A 24,075-nucleotide genomic window follows, 5' to 3' on the forward strand; every position below is an offset into this window, starting at 1 on the left:
TTAACAACAAGCTTAGGGGCCGATTCAGTCCTGCTCACTCTGAATTCGTCCCCATCCCCGATGGTGGAGGTCTGCGCTAATGCCCATGTACAAACCCCCACAGCAAGATTTTTATTCTTGGGGGGTCTGCACATTGTTTGGCAGCCAGCGGGCGTTCCGCAGGAGGACACCAGACGTTTCATGGGCGTGGGCGGGCCCCAGGGAACACAGCCGCTCCCCTGTCTTCTCGGGGCAGGTAGATGACATCACATGACGTCAGCGGCCAGCCCCAATTCGGACAAAACCTGCAGCAGAATAGTAAGTCCTGGGCGACCTCTCTGCTGCGGACAGAGGAGAAGACGTTTGATGGTGCGCGGACACGTGCCAGCGGATGTGTAAGTGTACACATGTGCTCGCAGCATAGCGATTTAGGCAGTGGGGGGGTGTATGTTTTCTGGGGCAACAGTAACCTACTCACTAGGTTCAGTATATACGCAGTGAGAAGATCTGAATCGGGGGGAGGGGCATATTTTTTGTCTAATTTTTAGACAAAGCATGACACGGATCTGACTGATATAACTGATCTGACTGCTATAACTGATCTGACTGATATAACTGATTTGACTGATATAACTGATCTGACTGATATAACTGATCTGACTGATATAACTGATCTGACTGATATAACTGATCTGACTGATATAACCGATATAACTGATCTGACTGATATAACCGATATAACTGATCTGACTGATTTAACTGATGTGAATGATTTAACTGATGTGACTGATATAACTGATGTGACTGATCTGACTGATATAACTAATCTCACTGATATAGCTGATCTGAATGATATGACTGATCTGAATGATCAGACGGATCTGACTGATATAAGTGATGTGACTGATGGGACTGATCTGACTGATATAACTGATCTGACTGATATAACTGATCTAACTGATATAACTGATCTGATTGATATAACTGATATGACTGATATAACTGCTCTGACATAACTGATATGACTGATCAGACTGATATAACTGATATGACTGATATAACTAATCTGACTGATATAACTGATCTGAATGATATGACTGATCTGACTGATGTAACTGATCTGATTGATATAACAGATCTGACTGATATGTCAGATCTGACTGATATAACTGATGTGACTGATATAACTGATCTCACAGATATGACTGATCTGACTGATATGACGGATCTGACTGATATGACGGATCTGACTGATGTGACTGATCTGACTGATGTAACTGATCTGACTGATCTGATTGATATAACAGATCTGACTGATATGTCAGATCTGACTGATATAACTGATCTCACAGATATAACTGATCTGAATGATATAACTGATCTGAATGATATGACTGATCTGACTGATCTGACTGATATGACGGATCTGACTGATGTGACTGATATAACTGATGTGACTGATATGACTGATCTCACTGATATAACTGATTTGAATGATATGACTGATCTGACTAATATAACTGATGTGACTGATTTAACTGATGTGACTGATATAACTGATCTGAATGATATGACTGATCTGACTGATATAACTGATCTGACTGATATGACGGATCTGACTGATATAACTGATGTGACTGATATAAGTGATGTGACTGATATGACTGATCTCACTGATATAACTGATCTGACTGATATGACAGATCTGACTGATATGATGGATCTGACTGATATGATGGATCTGACTGATATAACTTATGTGACTGATATGACTGATAGAACTGATCTGACTGATATAACTGATCTCACTGATATAACTTATCTGAATGATATGACTGATCTAGCGGATCTGATGGATCTGACTGATATAACTGATGTGAATGATATAACTGATGTCACTGATCTGACTGATATAACTGATCTCACTGATATAACTGATCTGAATGATATGACTGATCTGACTGATCAGGCGGATCTGACTGATATAAGTGATGGGACTGATATGACTGATGTGACTGATATAACTGATCTGACTGATATAACCGATCTGACTTATCTCACGGATCTGACTGATATAACTGATCTGATTGATATGACTGATATAACTTATCTGATGGATATGACGGATATGACTGATATGACTGATATGACGGATCTGAATGATCTAACTAATGTGACTGATATAACTGATGTGACTGATATGAATGATGTGACTGATATAATGATCTCCCTGATATAACTGATCTGACTGATATAACTGATCTGACTGATATGACTGATCTGACTGATATAACTGATCTGATTGATCTGACTGATATAATGATCTCCCTGATATAATGATCTCCCTGATATAACGGATCTGACTGATATAACTGATCTGACTGATATGACTGATCTGACTGATGTAACTGATCTGACTGATATAATGATCTCCCTGATATAACTGATCTCACTGAAATAACTGATCTGACTGATCCGTGCAGGCTTCATAACAAGGGGATTTAGGCAGTGGGGGGGTGTACGTTTTCTGGGGCAACAGTAACCTACTCACTAGGTTCAGTATATATGCAGTGAGAAGATCTGAATCAGGGGAGGGGCATATTTTTTTTCTAATTTTCAGACAAAGCATCACACGGATCTGACTGATATAACTGATATAACTGACCTGACTGATAAAACTGATCTGACTGATAAAACTGATCTGACTGATAAAACTGATCTGACTGATAAAACTGATCTGACTGATATAACTGATCTGACTGATATAACTGATTTGACTGATCTGACTGATCCATGCAGGCTTCAGCCAATTACGCTTGGAAAATAATACAATTTTCCATTTGTATTTTCTGCTGAATTGCAGGCCGAAGTCAGCAGTAAGAATGTATAGAAATCATGGCCATATACGGCTGTATTCTATTGATGGTGTATTTATTTGTACACCAGTATTTATCTAAGCTTGCCGTATATAAATACAGCAAATCATCCAATGCTAGTTTACCGACCATATTTGACATTGAATGGGTGAGAATACGTACATTCGTACCATGCGATCTTAGTAAATCCCCCCTACAGCTACTCACAATGTCAGGCATGTCTCCTACAGCTACAGTAAGGCACAACCCGGCCTGCTCACAGTCAAAGCTCATTGGCTTGTAGCTCAGTCCCAGATTTTGTTCTCTGTCTCCTCTAGGTATAGGCCAAGACCTTCTGGCCCTCCGTGGCTTCCTGGCATACTGATCGGGTCTCCGAACCCCAGTTGGGCAGGATCCTGACTCCCCTCTGAGCCATGAGGTGCATTCTCACCTGCCTTATGTTCTGTGTGTGGGTGAATTCCTCCTCCTATACACAGAGCACACGTGTCATACGTGCATGTTCCCCCCTCCGGCTGCCACCGTATAGAACGTGATTGTGAGAGCACACTGGTGGGCGAGATACCTCAGGTTGTCTACTGGTGTCGCTGAATTTCACACAATTATCTAATCACGAAGAATAGGGAATTCTGACATTCTGGAATATACTTTATTTTCTATATCTGTAGTTTTGTTATATATCTTGTGTAAAGCTGCTTGGACGCCAAGCGTGTGAATCTTGTGCCCGTATTTTGCCATGCGGGTATTATACTTTCATTCGCTTGTTGAGTGTCGACTATTATGAGTGATATATTTATATGATGTTATTGTCTGAGCATCATGCACCAAATGAAAGATCTTGGTCCAAAGAGTAATATCTGCGTTTTCATCGTTTGCTTCGTTTCCGCCTGCCTTTTACAATGCATCACCATTGTGCTCTGGAATTGTGACAGTTGGTGAACTCTCCTTGAGCACCTGCCGCATGGTCGTGTGAGAGTTCTTTTCAGCCACCCACTAATCAGGGATTTTTGAAAATTCGACTCCTAAGGGGGTAAAAAGGGGTCCTTCACATCGGCTGGGAATTCCGAATACTAAAGGTTGTGTTTAGTTTTTTTGCTTGTTTCCAGTTGCGCCATTATCCATTTTTTCATTTTTGTATATTCAAATGTTACGAGGCACTGTAGTTACAATTTCAGGATAACTGACACAAATATATAACCCCGTACTATTTCTAATTGGAAAATGTTTAGTCCACGTACAGTTAATTTAGTAAGATTTGTCTGTGGCTTAGAAGACCCCTTGTCTTCTAAGCTCCACCTATTTGATCTTTATGTTGGGACTTTTTCACAAAAGGGGGATTCAATTCCTTGTGGAGGGTGGGGATTGTTTTTGCTGTGGTGTTTAAACGCTGGCAATAGCCCCCATCTGGTAACCTTTCCCCCGACTGGCTGAATGCCAGATTTACACAAAAGTGCTCACTACCTTATGTGTCGGCCCAGGCAAAGGGATTCACCGGCACCCAAAGTATTGGATGCAAAGTATTAATGACCGCATTTATGGGCAATTACCAGCAAACCTCTGTGCATATGTACTTTCCTGGGTCAGCCCATAGGGTACTATGGGGCTGCAATGTACCCGCATTCACCAAGCTCAGGATAGTGTAACTTACCAGGGGTTATACCAGCTGGCCATCAGACAGTGGAGACAGCTATAGAAGCTTGTGGGTTCACCATGATACACAGCGGATCTCTTCTGCATACACAGGACCAGTGGAGGCTCCAGAGGAGGGCATGCAGCCCAGTTCAAAGTTCAAACAGGGGAGCCACACCAACTGCCATTCCAAACTGACTGACTGGCAGTGGGTGTGGCTCCCCTATTTGAATTTTGAACTGTTCTGTAGCCCCCACACCTGGATCCACCACTGGACGGGACAGTCACATTCCAGCACATTGCAAGCAGAGGGTCAGAAACCTTGACACGTAGAGCAGATTGATTATGCAAAAATGTTGGGCAAAGACTCATGGTACCAACACGCTAGGGGGAGGAGACAGAGATATCTGCAATATTCTGTATCGCCACCTACAGGCTGAGTGAGGGATATGTCTAGTAACTCCCCTACTTTAACTATAGACACTACCAATTATACGGTACACTCTACAATGACGGGGATCCGGATGATAGGTCCAAAAAACAATAGGTTAACACCAAAAGGTCGACATTGCAGGTGAAAAGGTCAACAGAAGTTTTTCTCATTTTTATGTGTCAATGTTAACACCTGAGCAGGCGGAGCCCCAAATAGTGTACCGCATACCCCCACATGCTTTGCTCCCTATGCTTCAGGCCATTGTACCCTTCCCAATTCGAGTTGATGGGAAAGTATGAAAAATTCAGAAAGGAAAAAAAAATAATGAAAAACTTATATCAACCTTTTCCTGTGTCTACCTGTTGACATTTTGATTTTCTCATTGTTGACCTTGTGCATGTCAATATTGTGCAGATAAACCTTTTTATAGCTGTCAACCTTGTGCATGTTGACACAGGGGGACAGGGGGAAAAAAGAGTGAAAAACTCCATGTCGACCTAGACCCATGTTGACCTTTTCCCATGTCCACCTAATGGTGTCGACCTAATGACTGTCGACCATCATGCTGTAGTGTAGGCCAAATGATCCCAACCCACACTAGGTGGATAAGGACCCCTCTGTCTATGCAATCCGGCCATTATCAATAGTATCCAATGAGGCCTCTGCTTTCATTCTTCCCAGTCATCATTGTTTAATCTGATTGGCTGCATCTTTCTCCTGCGTATAGCAGAACAGCGCCCCCAGTGGTTATCATGACAATAGGGAAATGTATCATGATCTTGTGAACCATTAATCAGAGTGGCCTTTCTCAGTCATTGGTCAGCAGGAATATACAACTATACAGTGATATCTCATGATCTCAGATGGGTCCACACATCATGTGTTAGTGATGGGGGGGGGGGGGGGTGTTAATGGGCGTCTGAGGGGTGAGGCTCTATTACCAGCTTACTGAACCCATCATTCTCTTATTTCAGCTGCTCTGGGGACTCTGGAATTTGAACTATTTTACGACCAGGAGAAATGTATCTTGCAGTGCAGCATCCTCCGAGCGAAGGTGAGTTCTCCTGGGTACCGGGATTCCAACCCAGTGATGGTGGTGATGGTGGGAGGGATGAAAGGCAAGGTGGGGGGATTTACAATGGGGGGATAATGTCTGCAACTCATCTCCAATGTTAGTGTTTATGTCCCTAGGCAATCGATGATCGCAGGGTTTGTATAAAAAGTAATGAGACCAAATTCGGGAAAAAATATTTATTGAAGATATCGCTACAACCAATTAAAATTCTTCAAAATCAGACCCTTGTGCATCGACACACTTCTGCCAACGAGTTGTCCGCGCTTGGAAGGTGCCCTGTAAGTCCTTTTCCAGAACATCCTTCAAGCAGCGCGTCAAAGACGATATGACCTCTGCTACAGTCCCATGTTGGTGTCCTTTGTGGGCTGTCTTCACTTGGGGGGACAGGAAAAAGTCAGCTGGGACCAGATAGGGACTGTAGGGGGGCTGGGGAAGCGTTGCGATGCCGTTCCGGGCCGGGTAGTCGTTGACTAGGAAGCTGGTGTGGCTTGGTGCAGTGTCATGAAATAGCAGCTTCTGATCGGTTTTCACTCCCGAACACGTTCTGGATCACGGCCAACGTCTCCATAGAGTATTTTTCAACTCCCACACAGAAATTAATGGTGTAGCGTTGGCCGATAGAAAGTTGCATTTTTCAGCTACAACCTAGCCTGGGGACAGGGTTCCTCTAAAACCACGATACAAAACCATACGGAAGCTAGTAGGCGACCGACGCTTGGTGAATGCTGAATCTGACTCTCCCCTCCATCAAACCCCCCTGGAGCATGCACGCTGCGATGTACAGTCGCGTCAGAAATAAATAGGTCTCATTACTTTTCGTACAAACCCATTACCACTCAAGTAAATTAATTAGCCATCCACGTGTGTAGGTGCCATCTTGGGAACGTGTTTGCATCCCCCTGAATATCAGCCGTCCTGATTACTGCATGTTGTGCCCATTTGTGTGTTCAGGGTAATTATTTACAGACCATAGCGACAGCCACAACTACAAAGTAAAGTTACAGCTAACACGATTTATTATAGATTATCGGTTACTTATACAGCAGCATCATATTCCTTTCTGCCCTCTGATTAATTGGGAATATGTCCGGCACAATGACGCCTTACTAGCCTTAGCTGCAGATGTGTCTTCCCAGCGCCTCATTACACCGCGCAGCATGGAAGTTCCACTTTATCTCCAGTTTATCTCTTCGCCAGGCTTAATACATTTGCCCCATTGTGTGGGAGACTTAGGGCGGGATGTACTAAGGGAAAAATGGGGCAAAACACCCTTTTTCAGGGGTTTTACCGCATTTTTAAAATGTACTAAAACCCGGCCGCCGCGTCTTCGCAGGGCAGGGTATCATCACCTTTGGATGGTGATACCCTATGACAGGGTTGCCGACTTCTTAAAGTCAGGAGTTCGCGGGGTGGGGCTTAAGCCCCGCCCTTATGCTTGAAAATGACCCGATTTGCACATCTCCGTGGAGGGGGCTGGGCTAAAATGACGCTATTATGACACTTTAGCCCCAGCCCCTCATCGGAGATAAGCATATCAGGTTATTTAAATGGTGCATGGAGGGGTCCTCCAGAAACCGGGCGGTTTGCCCACCTTTCCGGGGGGCCGGGAGGGGGACCCAATTTTCGGGACCCTCCCGGCCATTCTGAGAGGTTAGGCAACCCTGGCCTATGGGCTTCTATCGCCAAAAACCGCAGACCACAGATACTTACCCCCCTCCCCATCCTCCATCAAACTCCTCCTCCTCCTAGCAGTATGTCACAGCCGGCTGCAGGGGGAGGAGGAGGAGGCGCCAGGGACAGCCGCTGAGCCGGGGATGTGACGGAGACAGCACATCACAGGTATCGCGGGGGGGGGGGGCCTCTGTCACCACTTTGTGATGCTAGGCGCATATGTTAATACATACGGCGTGGTGAGGGGCGGCGATGTAATTACATCCCACCCTAAAGGTGCATATAATACACTGGGCGATTATATTGAATGATATCACTCATTTTGTCCCTTCTGAGCGATATAATTCATAATATCACCTCCCGCAGCTCGTTATGAATTCCCCCGTCAACATCAGGTCACTTTAGTCTGTATTGTCAATGACGACATGTACAGAGCGGGGACCCTGGGACGTCACTGAACGATATCGTAACCATATCCTTCAATGAGCGTGCGTTATATTGTTCAAGGTAAATACTTGTCCAGGCCGCGCGATGATCATAGACTGCGTACGGCTCATAGTAGGCAAGCGAGAGGCGTCCTGTGAGAAAATCCGGCTACTTATTATCACTGGCCGTAAGCAAGGTGACTGACAGGAAGCTGGCATTTAGGAGGTAGTAACCAGCTGTTTTCTGGCAGGGTCAGGGAATACGCAGCGCGCCCAGGCATTTTAAGGGAAGTCATGTGATGTCAGCTCCACCCCCGATCAGCCTGATTCTATCACAGCCGCTGAGTAAGTCCTGGGCTACACACACACACTGGGGAATCATTACATGGTGAGCGGCTGTTATCTGGGAGTGTCAGGTAATACGCAGGCGTGGCCAGGTGTGGGAGGGGAGGTCATGTGACATCAGCTCCGCCCCCGATCAGACTGATTCTATCACAGCCGCTGAGTAATGTCCTGGGCTACACACACACTGCACACACTGGGGAATCATTACATGGTGAGCGGCTGTTATCTGGGAGTGTCAGGGAATACGCAGGTGTGACCAGGTGTGTGAGGGGAAGTCATGTGACGTCAGCTCTTCCCCCGATCAGCCTGATTCTATCACAGCCGCTGAGTAAGTCCTGGGCTACACACACACTGCACACACTGGGGAATCATTACATGGGGAGCGGCTGTTATCTGGGAGTGTCAGGTAATACGCAGGCTTGGCCAGGTGTTCAGGTGAAGTCATGTGATGTCAGCTCCGCCCCCGATCAGCCTGATTCTATCACAGCTGCTGAGTAAGTCCTGGGCTACACACACACTGCACACACTGGGGAATCATTACATGGTGAGCGGCTGTTATCTGGGAGTGTCAGGTAATACACAGGTGTGGCCAGGTGTGTGAGGGGAAGTCATGTGACATCAGCTCCGCCCCGATCAGCCTGATTCTATCACAGCTGCAGAGTAAGTCCTGGGCTACGCACAGACTGCACACACTGGGGAATCATTACATGGTGAGCGGCTGTTATCTGGGAGTGTCAGGTAATACACAGGTGTGGTCAGGTGTGTGAGGGGAAGTCATGTGACATCAGCTCCGCCCCGATCAGCCTGATTCTATCACAGCTGCAGAGTAAGTCCTGGGCTACGCACAGACTGCACACACTGCACACACCATGATGCGCGACCCTATATTTGTAGACACAGTTGCACCCGGATATACACATGATGCATATCACAGTCTTCAGGCGTTGCGATAAAGATGCTTTTTCATCAATAAAAGACGCCTGATGCTGGAAGAGTCCCGTGGGACCTGGTGTGCAGAGAGGGGATGTTTGGCATGACCGCAGCTATTATATACGAGGACACATCTGTACAGTCAGGCACCGGACCATGAGCCGAGGAGCGGAGGAGAAATGCTGAGACCGGCTGGAATCTATACTCTCATCAGCTGCTGCTGTTATTGCTCGATAAACAATCAGAACTCCGCACTGAACAAGACATGGACCCGTATTGACTAATAATGGCATCAATAGAATCCTTACTGTGTCCCGTAGGGCAGGGGCACCGTGAAACAAGGGGAGAAGGTATAATTACTCGGATTTGGACTTATATGAGGGGCCTTATGGGGACCTGGGCCGGCAGGTGCACAGGATTTTCCATTATTGTGTGAGGGGGATGTGGCCACGCCTTCTAGATTTGGCCACGCCTCTCCATATCATCCAGGCCAACCATTCTGCCCCCCCGCCCCCGATACCGCTCCTGTACACTTGTAATGTGCATTTAATAGGCAACAATTGTGTTTATACTAAATGAATTCCACCAGCCACACTCACCTCGCCTAGAGGAGGAACGGTGGCAATAATGGATCCTTAGGGGTAAATTTGGGCTAAGATGGGCATTCTATTAATGATGTGATGTTGCCCAGAGCAACCAATCAGATCATATTTATTATCTTCTAGATTAGGTGCTAAATAAATAAGTAATAGGGATAGAATTTACTAAGATTGGACTTCTATTGAAGATGGAATGTTGCTATAGGCAACCAATCAGAATATACTTCTTATTTAGCACCGTCTAAAAAACAATAGATAGAATCTGATTGGTTGCCTATAGCAACATCTTATCTTCAACAGAACACCCATCTTAGTATATAGACCCTGTAGAGTCTGATTGGTTGCTATGGGAAACATCCCATCTTCAGTAGAACTCTCATCTTAGTAAATTTACCCCATAGAACAGGCATGTCCAAACTGTGGCCCTCCAGCTGTTGTGAAACTACACATCCCAGCATGCCTTGCCATAATTTTTAACATTCCTTAATAGCAAAACTGTGGCGAGGCATGATGGGACTTGTAGTTTCACACCAGCTGGAGGGCCATAGTTTGGACATGCCTGCCGTAGAGGTGTTACGGGCCCGCACACATGTAGGGAGGGCTACTGCAGGCCCTGTGTCAGATATAACAGGTGCGCCAGACTTCAGGAACATCTGGCTCATTCCAAACATTTGCTTCATCAGAAATGAGGATTGATCCCCCCCCCCCCCCCCCCCCATCCCCCCGGCGGCTGAGCTTAGTATTCTGCAGCTCACCTGAGCATGGCGGCAGAATCCTCCATCATCATTTCTTCCTACAGCGATCATGTCAGCACCGTTCCGCTCTCTGCTTCCCGGGCTCACGTTCCCATCGCACAGGATTGAAGTTGGCGTTAGGAGCTTGTTGTTTCTATAACGGTAATAAAGGAGTAAAATTCAATTAGAGCAGATCATTTATTTATGTGTCTCCCCCCCGCCGAGCCGCTCACCACGAGGGAGAGATGGAACATCTTCTGAGGTTGTCACGCGCAGCGTGGAAGAGACAGCTGTAGGACAGCACAGGCTGCATGGGGGGGGGGGGGGGGGGGGGAGGACCGGCCCACACCCACCCACTGCCTCTCCTCTCAGGAAAGGGGGGATTTGTCTACTCTGTGTGCATTGTTGGTTTTAGATGTGGGGGGTGTTATTGATCGAAGCTTCTGCCGTAGTAATTACGGGAGGCAGGCGTGATTTATAAAGGGCCTGTGTATAAACTTACGCTGAGGATCAATAACAATTCCAGGCCACAAGCTACAAAATGACAAAGGTTTATTGGGGAACAGGCTGCTGTCCCGTGCCCTTAATAAATGTATTGTTCAGTACTGTGTGGAGTTATTAATGTGTATAAGTGAATCATCTATATCTCTGTCACCGTGAATGCCTCCATATCCCGGCCTTCTATAGCTACACTAGGTGATTCATCGCGCCCTACGGGCGCTCTTCACACCGGAATCGCAGGAGGGGGGTCACGGGGGAAGGGGTGTTTTTGCCGCGAATCCCACGGGGGGGGGGGGTGTTTGACGTGAATCGCAGGAGGGGGGGGCGGGTGGGTGGCGGGGAGCGCTCACCTGGTGGCTGTGGAGTAGCAGTGCTGGGCAACATGGGGAGGCAGAGGGTGTCTGGCACTGTCTGTGGGCTCACTGGGCTGGTTCTCTGTCATGTGAGTCAGAGGCTCAACCCAGCGTTATACACACACTCACACACTTTGATTTCCCTGTATGCGCTGTAGGACCCGTCACTCTCTGATTTCCCTGTATGTGCTGTAGGACCCGTCACTCTCTAATTTCCCTGTATGCGCTGTAGGACCCGTCACTCTCTAATTTCCCTGTATGCGCTGTAGGACCCGTCACTCTCTGATTTCCATGTATGCGCTGTAGGACCCGTCACTCTCTGATTTCCATGTATGCGCCGTAGGACCCATCACTCTCTGATTTCCCTGTATGCGCTGTAGGGGCCGTCACTCTCTGATTTCCATGTATGCGCTGTAGGACCCCTCACTCTCTGATTTCCCTGTATGCGCTGTAGGACCCGTCACTCTCTGATTTCCCTGTATGCGCTGTAGGACCCGTCACTCTCTGATTTCCATGTATGCGCTGTAGGACCCGTCACTCTCTGATTTCCCTGTATGCGCTGTAGGACCCATCACTCTCTGATTTCCCTGTATGCGCTGTAGGACCCATCACTCTCTGATTTCCCTGTATGCGCTGTAGGACGTGTCGCTCTCTGATTTCCCTGTATGCGCTGTAGGACCCGTCACTCTCTGATTTCTCTGTATGTGCTGTAGGACCCGTCACTCTCTAATTTCCCTGTATGCGCTGTAGGACCCGTCACTCTCTGATTTCCATGTATGCGCTGTAGGAACCGTCACTCTCTGATTTCCCTGTATGCGCTGTAGGACCCATCACTCTCTGATTTCCCTGTATGCGCTGTAGGACGTGTCGCTCTCTGATTTCCCTGTATGCGCTGTAGGACCCGTGACTCTCTGATTTCCCTGTATGCGCTGTAGGACCTGTCACGCTCTGATTTCCCTGTATGCGCTGTAGGACCCGTCGCTCTCTGATTTCCCTGTATGCGCTGTAGGACCCGTCGCTTTCTGATTTCCATGTATGCGCTGTAGGACCCGTCACTCTCTAATTTCCCTGTATGCGCTGTAGGACCCGTCACTCTCTGATTTCCCTGTATGCGCTGTAGGACCCATCACTCTCTGATTTCCCTGTATGCGCTGTAGGACCCGTCACTCTCTGATTTCCCTGTATGCGCTGTAGGACCCGTGACTCTCTGATTTCCCTGTATACGCTGTAGGACCCGTGACTCTCTGATTTCCCTGTATGCGCTGTAGGACCTGTCACTCTCTGATTTCCCTGTATGCGCTGTAGGACCCATCACTCTCTGATTTCCCTGTATGCGCTGTAGGACCAGTCGCTCACTGATTTCCCTGTATGCGCTGTAGGACCCATCGCTCTCTGATTTCCCTGTATGCGCTGTAGGACCCGTCGCTATCTGATTTCCCTGTATGTGCTGTAGGACCCGTCACTCTCTGATTTCCCTGTATGCGCTGTAGGACCCGTTGCTCTCTGATTTCCCTGTATGCGCTGTAGGACACGTCGCTCTCTGATTTCCCTGTATATGCTGTATGACCCGTCACTCTCTGATTTCCCTGTATGCGCTGTAGGACCCATCACTCTCTGATTTCCCTGTATGCGCTGTAGGACCCGTCACACTCTGATTTCCCTGTATGCGCTGTAGGACCCGTGACTCTCTGATTTCCCTGTATGCGCTGTAGGACACGTCACTCTCTGATTTCCCTGTATATGCTGTATGACCCGTCACTCTCTGATTTCCCTGTATGCGCTGTAGGACCCATCACTCTCTGATTTCCCTGTATGCGCTGTAGGACCCGTCACTCTCTGATTTCTCTGTATGCACTGTAGGACCCGTCGCTCTCTGATTTCTCTGTATGCACTGTAGGACCCATCGCTCTCTGATTTCCCTGTATGCACTGTAGGACCCGTCACTCTCTGATTTCCCTGTATGCGCTGTAGGACCCGTCACTCTCTGATTTCCCTGTATGCACTGTACGACCCGTCACTCTCTGATTTCTCTGTATGCACTGTAGGACCCGTCACTCTCTGATTTCTCTGTATGCGCTGTAGGACCTGTCGCTCTCTGATTTCCCTGTATGCGCTGTAGGACCCATCACTCTCTGATTTCCCTGTATGCGCTGTAGGACCCGTCACTCTCTGATTTCCCTGTATGCGCTGTAGGACCCGTGACTCTCTGATTTCCCTGTATGCGCTGTAGGACACGTCACTCTCTGATTTCCCTGTATATGCTGTATGACCCGTCACTCTCTGATTTCCCTGTATGCGCTGTAGGACCCATCACTCTCTGATTTCCCTGTATGCGCTGTATGACCCGTCACTCTCTGATTTCTCTGTATGCGCTGTAGGACCCGTCACTCTCTGATTTCCCTGTATGCACTGTAGGACCCATTACTCTCTTATTTCCCTGTATGCGCTGTAGGACCCGTCACTCTCTGATTTCCCTGTATGCGCTGTAGGACCCGTCGCTCTCTGATTTCCCTGTATGCACTGTAGGACCCGTCGCTCTCTGATTTCTCTGTATGCACTGTAGGACCCATCGCTCTCTGATTTCCCTGTATGCACTGTAGGACCCGTCACTCTCTGATTTCCCTGTATGCGCTGTAGGACCCGTCACTCTCTGATTTCCCTGTATGCACTGTACGACCCGTCACTCTCTGATTTCTCTGTATGCACTGTAGGACCCGTCACTCTCTGATTTCCATGTATGCGCTGTAGGAACCGTCACTCTCTGATTTCCCTGTATGCGCTGTAGGACCCGTCGCTCTCTGATTTCCCTGTATGCGCTGTAGGACCCGTCGCTCTCTGATTTCCCTGTATGCGCTGTAGGGGCCGTCACTCTCTGATTTCCCTGTATGAGCTGTAGGACGCCTCACTCTCTGATTTCCCTGTATGCGCTGTAGGACCGTCGCTCTCTGATTTCCCTGTATGTAATGTAGGACCTGTCACTCTCTGATTTGTGATGGACACTGAGCACTAGCTTAGTTTTCATGCATTGTTAATTATGCATAAGGTTCTTTCTTGTAATGTGGGCAGGGGACACGGTATGGCACTGACTCATAGGTAGGACTGATGTCACTGTGCCACCCTATGATGTACACACACACACTGTATATTACCTTGTCACCAGCTGTGCAGGAGGTGGGAGGGGGAGAGAACAGTTTCAGACCTCACTTATCCCTGTAATCCCTGAATCTTCTTCCTGCTACTAGAACATAAACCCACAGCAGGTATTACCAATAAATCCCCAGCAGACTCGCACAATCCACTAAGCCTGTTAATGACACGGATCCCCTGGCACTGCCAGCGACATGCCGGAGATCCACAATCCTCTCCATGATACTGGAATGTGCAGAAAACGTACGGTATCTCCGCTGCTGGGATGCTCCAGCGTCCAACTGATCATTTCCATATGAAAACCGTACACTTTAATACAGATAAACATAGCAATTATGGGGCCGCTTCAGCTCTGTTAGCAATAAATAGCATGCAATTGGGCACAACTATGCTGCACTGCAGGGGGGCAGATGTAACACGTGCAGAGAGAGTTAGATTTTAGTGGGGTGTGATCAAACTGAAATATAGTAAAGCTGTGGGCTACATGCAAATGCAGCCAGTATTTACCCTGCACAGAAGCAATATAGATGTATTTGATTTCCTCTATCATGAACCTTATCTTTTGTTATCCCTGTTTTAGGGGCTGAAGCCAATGGATTTCAATGGTCTTGCTGACCCGTACGTGAAGATTCATCTGCTTCCCGGTGCCTGCAAGGTGATGTGTGCACGTCCAGCTACTTACTGTAACCACAATACCCAGCAAGCCCTGAAGTGTCGCAGATTATCTAAGGCTGATCTTCGGTACTTGTGTATTATAGCGGCACCCATCGCATCGTATACCATAAGGCATATGGTATATCGCGCGATGTTGTACAATGGCATATAATTTTAAAATTGTATTAAATTGTATATGGCATACAATGCCATACAATGTGATGGAATGCGATTATAAATTGTATATTCACCCTAATGGGTGCTTACAATGTTAAATGCACCCAAATGGGTGCTTACAATGTAAAATGCACCCCCACGCCACCCCCCACTATAAACGTGAACCCGAAGCGTGGCGAGCACATCGAGCCCACGAGGGGCGGCGGTACCCGTCCTACGACCTTTTCATACCCCCACTATCCACGTCGGCGTGGAGTTGATGTTATATAGTGTGGTGAGTGCAGCGAGCCACCGAGCCCGAAGCGTGGCGAGCGCAGCGTGCCCCGCGAGGGGACACGCATAACTTCACAGGTATACGCTTCCCCTCGCGGGGCTCGATGCGCTCGCCACGCTTCGGGCTCGGTGGCTCGCTGCGCTCGCCACACTATATAAAATCAACTCCACGCCGACGTGGATAGTGGGGGTATGAAAAGGTCGTAGGACGGGTACCGCCGCCCCTCGTGAAGCTTACCGAAGGCGTTCACTCCTGAGATTTACACATGCGCATATCTGCGTATACGCAAACGCACACCATTGGCCAGGGGAGCGAATTTGGACCTGGGCGATGAGGTCTGAATCGTTCCCCTGAGTGAGATGTGGGATCGGCGTCCACTCTTCCAGGGTTGTGACGGACCACAAAAAATCGCGAGTCTCCCGCAATTTCTCGGTGAGAAGGTAAGGATCTGTCTTCATACATAATCCATATATATTACTGGAGGGGGGAGGGGGGGGAGTCTGCAAATTGTAAAGGAACCTGAACGTTTAGTCATTCCGATGAGTTTAGTTGCAAAGGATTTATTCTAATATATATTTGGTTATGAAGTGTAAACATTAGGGATTTCTTACATTGCTGCAGTATGTACCATGGTCTATTACATGTCTCAGATAACCCTCATTCTTCTCTGCCACATGCCCTGGGTTGTACCCAGTGTGTGCCAGCTGCTCGCTGTCCCTTCTCCCTGGCAAAGCTGGATGTATTCTGCTTGTCTAACTGCCCCACATTGTATTTAATCCTCTATTCTGAGACGGTTATTGTGGTTTTATCAATAATCACCGGCGTCTGTTCCAGCTCGCGTTACGCTGACCCCTATGAAGCAGCAGCTGCTGAAACTAAATGAATGAGGTGCTCTCTGTGCTCTACTAATAATGCCTCATTGTATGCTCATCTAATAAGTCCCATCTCTGCAATCAGATTCTGCATTCCTTTACTCATGCCTTAATCAATGCTAATCTTATAATACACAGCTCTCCTCTTCCTTCCATAAGGCCTGGCTATAATCATTAGGTCTACAGCATGATGGTCAATAAGCATTGGGTTGACACCATTAGGTCGACATGGGGAAAGGGCGACATGGGTCAAGGTCGACATGGGTCTAGGTCGACACAGGTTTAGGTTGAGAGGTCATTAGGTCGACACAAGCATTAGGTCAACATGTGCAAGGTCGACAGTCAAAAGGTTGACATGGGGTTTTTCACTGTTTTCTTGAGCCGACATGTGCCGACAGGCGGTATTTAATGCCCTACCATCCACTAGGGCGTGGTGGGAGAATAAAATAGTGTGCGGAGTGTAATGAGGCACCGTGCCCGAAGCATGGTGAGCGCAGCGAGCCATGCGAGGGGACGCATGCACTTTAACCTGTGTCCATGTTGACTGTGTTGACATTCGGGTCAAAATACAGTGAAAAACCCCATATCGACCTTTTGACTGTCAACCTTGCCTATGTCGACGTAATGCTTGTGTTGACCTAATGACCTTGACCCATGTCGACCTTGACCCATGTCGATGTAATGGTGTCGACCCAATGCTTGTCGACCTACTTGATGTAGACCAAATGATCCATACCCCTTTTAGAAGGGCATGGAAGCAATAGTATAGTGCACAGCAATTGGCATATGAGGCAGGCAGGGCTTAAAGTGGTCCCAGAGAGGTGGTGGCACTCATTTCCCATGCCACCTCCCCCCACACTGCCCCTATGCAAGCTATAAAGTTGTGACCCACCCCTCATAGACCTCAAAAGTAACTGTGCTGAAGATGAGCACCGCAAAAGGGTGTGGCTTTGAAATAAAGGGGTGGGGCCACACAATAGTACTAGCACTAGTAATTCAAATGATGTCAGATAGTAGCACAATCTATTTCACATTACACCACATAATAGTAACCCTTATACACATTACACCACATAATAGTAACTCTTATACACATTACACCACATAATAGTAACCCTTATACACATTACACCACATAATAGTAACCCTTATACACATTACACCGCATAATAGTAACCCTTATACACATTACACCACATAATAGTAACCCTTATACACATTACACCACATAATAGTAACCCTTATACACATTACACCACATAATAGTAACTCTATACACATTACACCACATAATAGTAACCCTTATACACATTACACCACATAATAGTAACCCTTATACACATTACACCGCATAATAGTAACCCTTATACACATTACACCACATAATAGTAACCCTTATACACATTACACCACATAATAGTAACCCTTATACACATTACACCACATAATAGTAACCCTTATACACATTACACCACATAATAGTAACTCTTATACACATTACATCACATAATAGTAACTCTTATACACATTACACCGCATAATAGTAACCCTTATACACATTACACCACATAATAGTAACTCTTATACACATTACACCACATAATAGTAACTCTTATACACATTACACCGCATAATAGTAACCCTTATACACATTACACCACATAATAGTAACTCTTATACACATTACACCGCATAATAGTAACCTTATACACATTACACCATATAATAGTAACCCGTATACACATTACATCACATAATAGTAACCCTTATACACATTATGTCATGCAGATGTGCCTCTTACATGCATAATGCCACCAGTAGTGCCACTTCCAAATAATGCCCCCAGTAGTCTGCCTAGCACAAAATTTCACTTGAGAAGCTTGGAAGTGGGCAATGGTGGCAGTGCAAGGTTGGCAGTCAGTGGGGTGAAGTTTTACCTAGGGCCCTGATGGCTAACCTTCACACTCCAGCTGTTGTTGAACTACACATCCCAGCATTATCTGCATCAGATGTAGCATGGACAAATAACAAAACTGAAGCAGAGCATGCTGGGATGTGTAGTTCAACAACAGCTGGAGTGTCAAGGTTAGCCATCAAGGACTCTGGGGGCCGAGAAGCCTCACACCCTTTGTGGAATATGCATTTTATCAGTAACACAATGTGATGCGGTACTAGGTAAGTCCGGTAACTTGTACTTCCTGTGTCAGAGGGCCGGTCTAACGCCTCTGTTGCTACAAATGGAGCAGCTCTCATTAGTGCTGCTCCTGGGGATTCTATCGCCAACCGCCGCTGCTTGCCATATGCCAGAAGGGGACACAAGACGAGTGCGCGCCCCGTTCTGACAGAGCCCACCGCCACCTCCCCACCACTCCCCGCCGCTGCCCACGTCTCCCCTAACCCTGCCCATCTCCCTGAAGCGGAGACAGGCAGGGATTCCGCCACCCACTGCTGAGTGACATCCCCATCAGATGCAGCATCTCTCCACCGGCGATCCCCAGCTCAGGGAATCTGGCGACTCACTGGGCTGGCTGAGAAGCGCTACATCTGTATATTGTTTGCTGGCATGAGCAAAAATATACTGTCCCCTGAAGTGGGAGCTTCCACGGCTTGTAGATGAGGGAACTGTGAGTATAGAGGAAATTTCCCGAGAGCCCTGTAATCTGCCAGCGGGTCTCACCTCCGCCAGCTTCCAGGCTGCTCTGCGCTAGCTCCCAGGCCTGGCTATCTATAGAACTCACAGCTCTCCTGCATGTTCTGCTGGATGAATCGGGCCCGGGAGAATTGCTTGCTGCATAAAATGCTCTCTCCCAGTAGAATGGGCCCCTGAGGACCCTGGCTTATCGTGCTCACTGTACAGAGCATGGGGAATCAGGGAAAGGTTATATTCAGCAACACGTTATTGTCTCTCTCTCTCTCTCTCTCTTATTCTGCACAATTATTTGGGCTGCGACTTGCAGTACTCTCAGCAGACGCTCTCAGTAACACCAGGTTCTTCTCCTCTAGGCCAACAAGCTGAAGACCCGCATAGTACGGAACACTCTGAATCCCACTTGGAACGAGAGTCTCACTTACTGCGGCATCACTCCTGAAGACATGGGCAAAAAGATACTGCGGTGAGTGGTAGCAGGGGGAAAGAAATAATTAGGCATGGCCATCGGTGTGGCTGACATCAATGGTAACAGTGCAAGTGGCCACCAATGGCAGCATACTATGCAGTGAATGACCATCGATGGCCATTCCTTTTCTTTGACTAACTAGCCCATGGGCCAATCAGAACCTGGGGTGTTGGGGGCAGAGTTATGATCTGTGTCCCATCACCTTGGGGAACCACACCCACTGCCAGTGAGTCACTTTGGATTGGCGGTTTGTGGCAGGGGGTGTGGCTCCCCTATTTGAACTGTTCTGCATCGTTGCCCTGGAGCCACCACTGTATAGACATCTGTCAGGGTCTCGACACTGGGACCTCCACTATTACCATAGCAGGCAGTCATTTGCCTCATGTTGGCCTTTTTCAAATGTTGACCATTGCAACGTTGACCTTTTGCTTGGGCATTGTTGACTTAGTCCATGTCAACCTTTTTTTAATGTCAACCATGACCGCATGTTGACCTTTCTGTGTCGACCTAGACATTGTCTGCGAGCCAACCAAACATCAGGCACTTCTCTGCTGTACGTAGGACATTACCTCTGCGCTGCAGTTACAGTACGTGTAGAACATGTCGTCCGGGTCCAATAAGTCACCCACAATTAGGATGGGAGAAAAGCCTGGCATTGGGACACTTCTTATAGCGATGGGTGCATGGAAACTGACAGTCCCAATAATACACATGCTGTAAGTCTGTGCATCCTCTGTCATATTTCCCCAGGATTTCTGTGTGTGATGAAGACAAACTGAGTCATAATGAGTTTATTGGGGAGACGCGAGTCCCGCTACGCAGACTGAAGGCCGGAGAGAGAAAACACTTTAACCTCTGCCTGGAACGCCAAATCCCTGTAAGTGGTGACGTAAGAGCAGCCGGCACCCCTGTGGGAGTACAGAGTACAGGGAGAGATAATGAGTCAGCACCGAGTATAGGGACAGCTCCTGCGGGAGAGAGTGAGTCAGCACTGAGTACAGGGACAGCTCCTGCGGGAGTACAGAGTACAGGGACAGCTCCTGCGGGAGAGATATTGAGTCAGCACTGAGCAGAGGGACAGCTCCTGCAGGAGAGAGTGAGTCAGCACTGAGTACAGGGACAGCTCCTGCGGGAGAGATAGTGAGTCAGCACTGAGTATAGGGACAGCTCCTGCGGGAGAGATAGTGAGTCAGCACTGAGTATAGGGACAGCTTCTGCGGGAGAGATAGTGAGTCAGCACTGAGCAGAGGGACAGCTCCTGCGGGAGAGATAGTGAGTCAGCCCTGAGCAGAGGGACAGCTCCTGCGGGAGAGATAGTGAGTCAGCACTGAGGATAGGGACAGCTCCTGCGGGAGAGATAGTGAGTCAGCACTGAGCAGAGGGACAGCTCCTGCGGGAGAGATAGTGAGTCAGCACTGAGGATAGGGTCAGCTCATGCGGGAGAGATAGTGAGTCAGCACTGAGCAGAGGGACAGCTCCTGCGGAAGAGAGAATGAGTCAGCACTGAGTATAGTGACAGCTCCTGCGGGAGAGATAGTGAGTCAGCACTGAGAAGAGGGACAGCTCCTGCGGAAGAGATAGTGGGTCAGCACTGAGGATAGGGACAGCTCCTGCTGGAGAGATAGCGAGTCAGCACTGAGTATAGGGACAGCTCCTGCAGGAGAGAGTGAGTCAGCACTGAGCATAGGGACAGCTCCTGCTGGAGAGATAGTGAGTCAGCACTGAGGATAGGGACAGCTCCTGCGGGAGAGATAGTTGGTCAGCACTGAGGATAGGGACAGCTCCTGAATGAGAGATAGTGAGTCAGCACTGAGGATAGGGACAGCTCCTGCTGAAGAGATAGTGGGTCAGCACTGAGGATAGGGACAGCTCCTGCGGGAGAGATAGTGAGTCAGCACTGAGCATAGGGACAGCTCCTGAATGAGAGATAGTGAGTCAGCACTGAGTATAGGGACAGCTCCTGCGGAAGAGAGATAGTGAGTCAGCACTGAGTATAGGGACAGCTCCTGCAGGAGAGATAGTGAGTCAGCACTGAGGATAGGGACAGCTCCTGCGGGAGAGATAGTGAGTCAGCACTGAGCATAGGGACAGCTCCTGAATGAGAGATAGTGAGTCAGCACTGAGTATAGGGACAGCTCCTGCGGGAGAGATAGTGAGTCAGCACTGAGAAGAGGGACAGCTCCTGCGGAAGAGAGAGTGAGTCAGCACTGAGCATAGAGACAGCTCCTGCGTGAGAGAAAGGGATTTATTCTGCTTGGTACGGTGGAACCGTATACGGGCGGATCGTTTTTTTTTTTTCATCTGCGCATGCGTAGTTTTCGCAATGTGTGGAGACCTCACAACGCTCACGGACGGGTCTCTCCGTGCGAAAAAACCTGTCCGCAAGAACACGGTCATTGTGGGCGGCATGTGGGCGTTTTTATGGGAGCGGCCGGAATAATGAGGAAAACTGGTCGTAAACATGGGCATACACGGGGGTGTGCACACAAAATGCACGGCGCCACAACCGCCTCGATCGGCGAATGCACCGTGCATTTTGGCCCAAAAACAGGTGGACGCCAAAGAGTGCTCCTGACCACCCCTAGAGATACCGTATGAGAGTGGACGCCTGGGTCTGCTAATTAACGCTGATTACTACACCTGAATGTAATAAGCAATGCTGCAGCCTATTAAGTGAAAACCATGATTTCATTACCTGCAAGCCACACACAGCACTCAAACACATTGGAAGCATACTGTATCTTTCTTCACTTCTCTACAGGTAAAGGTTGGTTTAATTTTAGGTAACATTCATTCTAATACCTGCTTATATATGTCCAGGTAGTTATTTTATAACCATCTACACCCATTCAGTAAGTGTTTTTGTATACTTTAAAAAGCAGGACTCTCAGTTCACAGAAGTCGACATGTGTCAACTTTTTCACTGTAACACAAACATATCAGTTTTTTCTTAGGAAAAATACAGATAAACCACTTCTACGAGCAATAAGGATGTTTTTGGACTCAATTTCTACTTGCACTGTGACGTACGCTCAGATATACGGAAGGTGTCAGTGGGAAAACGGACGAGATCCGTCCGTGCACTTTGGCGTACGCTCTGATGTATGCCAGGTATCGGTGGCTAAGAGGGAGATCTGTCCGTGCACTGACGGCTCCTGTGGGAGAGAGAGTCAGTCAGCACTGAGCAGAGGGACAGCTCCTGCTGGAGAGATAGTGAGTCCGCACTGAGGATAGGGACAGCTCCTGCGGGAGAGATAGTGAGTCAGCACTGAGGATAGGGACAGCTCCTGCGGGAGAGATAGTGAGTCAGCACTGAGCAGAGGGACAGCTCCTGAATGAGAGATAGTGAGTCAGCACTGAGTATAAGGACAGCTCCTGCAGGAGAGAGTGAGTCAGCACTGAGGATAGGGACAGCTCCTTCGGGAGAGATAGTGGGTCAGCACTGAGCATAGGGACAGCTCCTGCGGGAGAGATAGTGAGTCAGCACTGAGCAGAGGGACAGCTCCTGCGGGAGAAGTAGTGAGTCAGCACTGAGCATAGGGACAGCTCCTGCGGGAGAGATAGTGGGTGTGATTCCCTTATTTGGGTGCCCAACACTAGAGGGCATTTAAGGTGCCCATACATGCGGCGTGTATGGGCACCTGTAGACAGATTACACCTGTAGATCCTGCATTAGAGGATGGGTATCTCCACGAGTAATGGGTGACAAAATCAGATTAACAACTGAGTTGCTCTGATGGGTGTCCATTACTTTGAGTGCCCAACAAGCAATTCTATCCCCCCCTCCCCTCCCTGATTCTAACATGTAAAATATATTCTGTGCCTGATTCTACTGTATCTCCCTTATTCCCGTAGCTGTCCTCCCCATCCTCAATGTCCGCTGCTCTCCGGGGAATTTCCTGTTACCTGAAAGAGGTAAGAACATGATACATTAAATATAACATTATCATCCACAGTCCCACTGATACTGTGACACTGAGTGTCTGTGATAGTGGGGCTCCCCTGAGTGCAGGGCCAGGATAAAGGGCTGTTATTGTAAAGGGAGGTTCTCACATAGGCAGTATCAGTACAGGCGATGGAAGGAAGTATTCTCCTGTTGGGATATGTCTGGTCTGGGCCGGCTGCAATAGTCACTGATTAATACGACGTCTAGGATACTAATGTATATACTGTATTTGTGGAAAGAGTGATAAACATCCTGCTCCTAACTGTCATTTTTCAAACCAAGACTGTAACATCACAACTAGAATCTGATTGGCTGATTGTTTATTACTCTCAATGTTATCAC

At 47.9% G+C, this 24,075-nt stretch overlaps 1 protein-coding gene across 2 annotated transcripts in view; it reads left to right on the plus strand.

Moving 5' to 3' along the window:
- DOC2A (double C2 domain alpha) overlaps window positions 1-24,075 on the plus strand; it is a 132,999-nt gene that overhangs the window by 70,533 nt on the left and 38,391 nt on the right. For both annotated transcript variants that reach the window (XM_083152386.1, XM_083152387.1), the window contains 5 exons: window positions 5,889-5,968; window positions 15,275-15,349; window positions 19,675-19,784; window positions 20,538-20,664; window positions 23,643-23,702. In XM_083152386.1, coding sequence (XP_083008512.1) covers window positions 5,889-5,968; window positions 15,275-15,349; window positions 19,675-19,784; window positions 20,538-20,664; window positions 23,643-23,702 — 452 coding nt within the window. The remainder of the gene's footprint in view (window positions 1-5,888; window positions 5,969-15,274; window positions 15,350-19,674; window positions 19,785-20,537; window positions 20,665-23,642; window positions 23,703-24,075) is intronic.

The sequence above is a fragment of the Crinia signifera genome, chromosome 7, assembly GCF_055691185.1.
Source record: "Crinia signifera chromosome 7, ASM5569118v1, whole genome shotgun sequence".
Classification (NCBI taxonomy): Eukaryota; Metazoa; Chordata; class Amphibia; order Anura; family Myobatrachidae; genus Crinia; species Crinia signifera.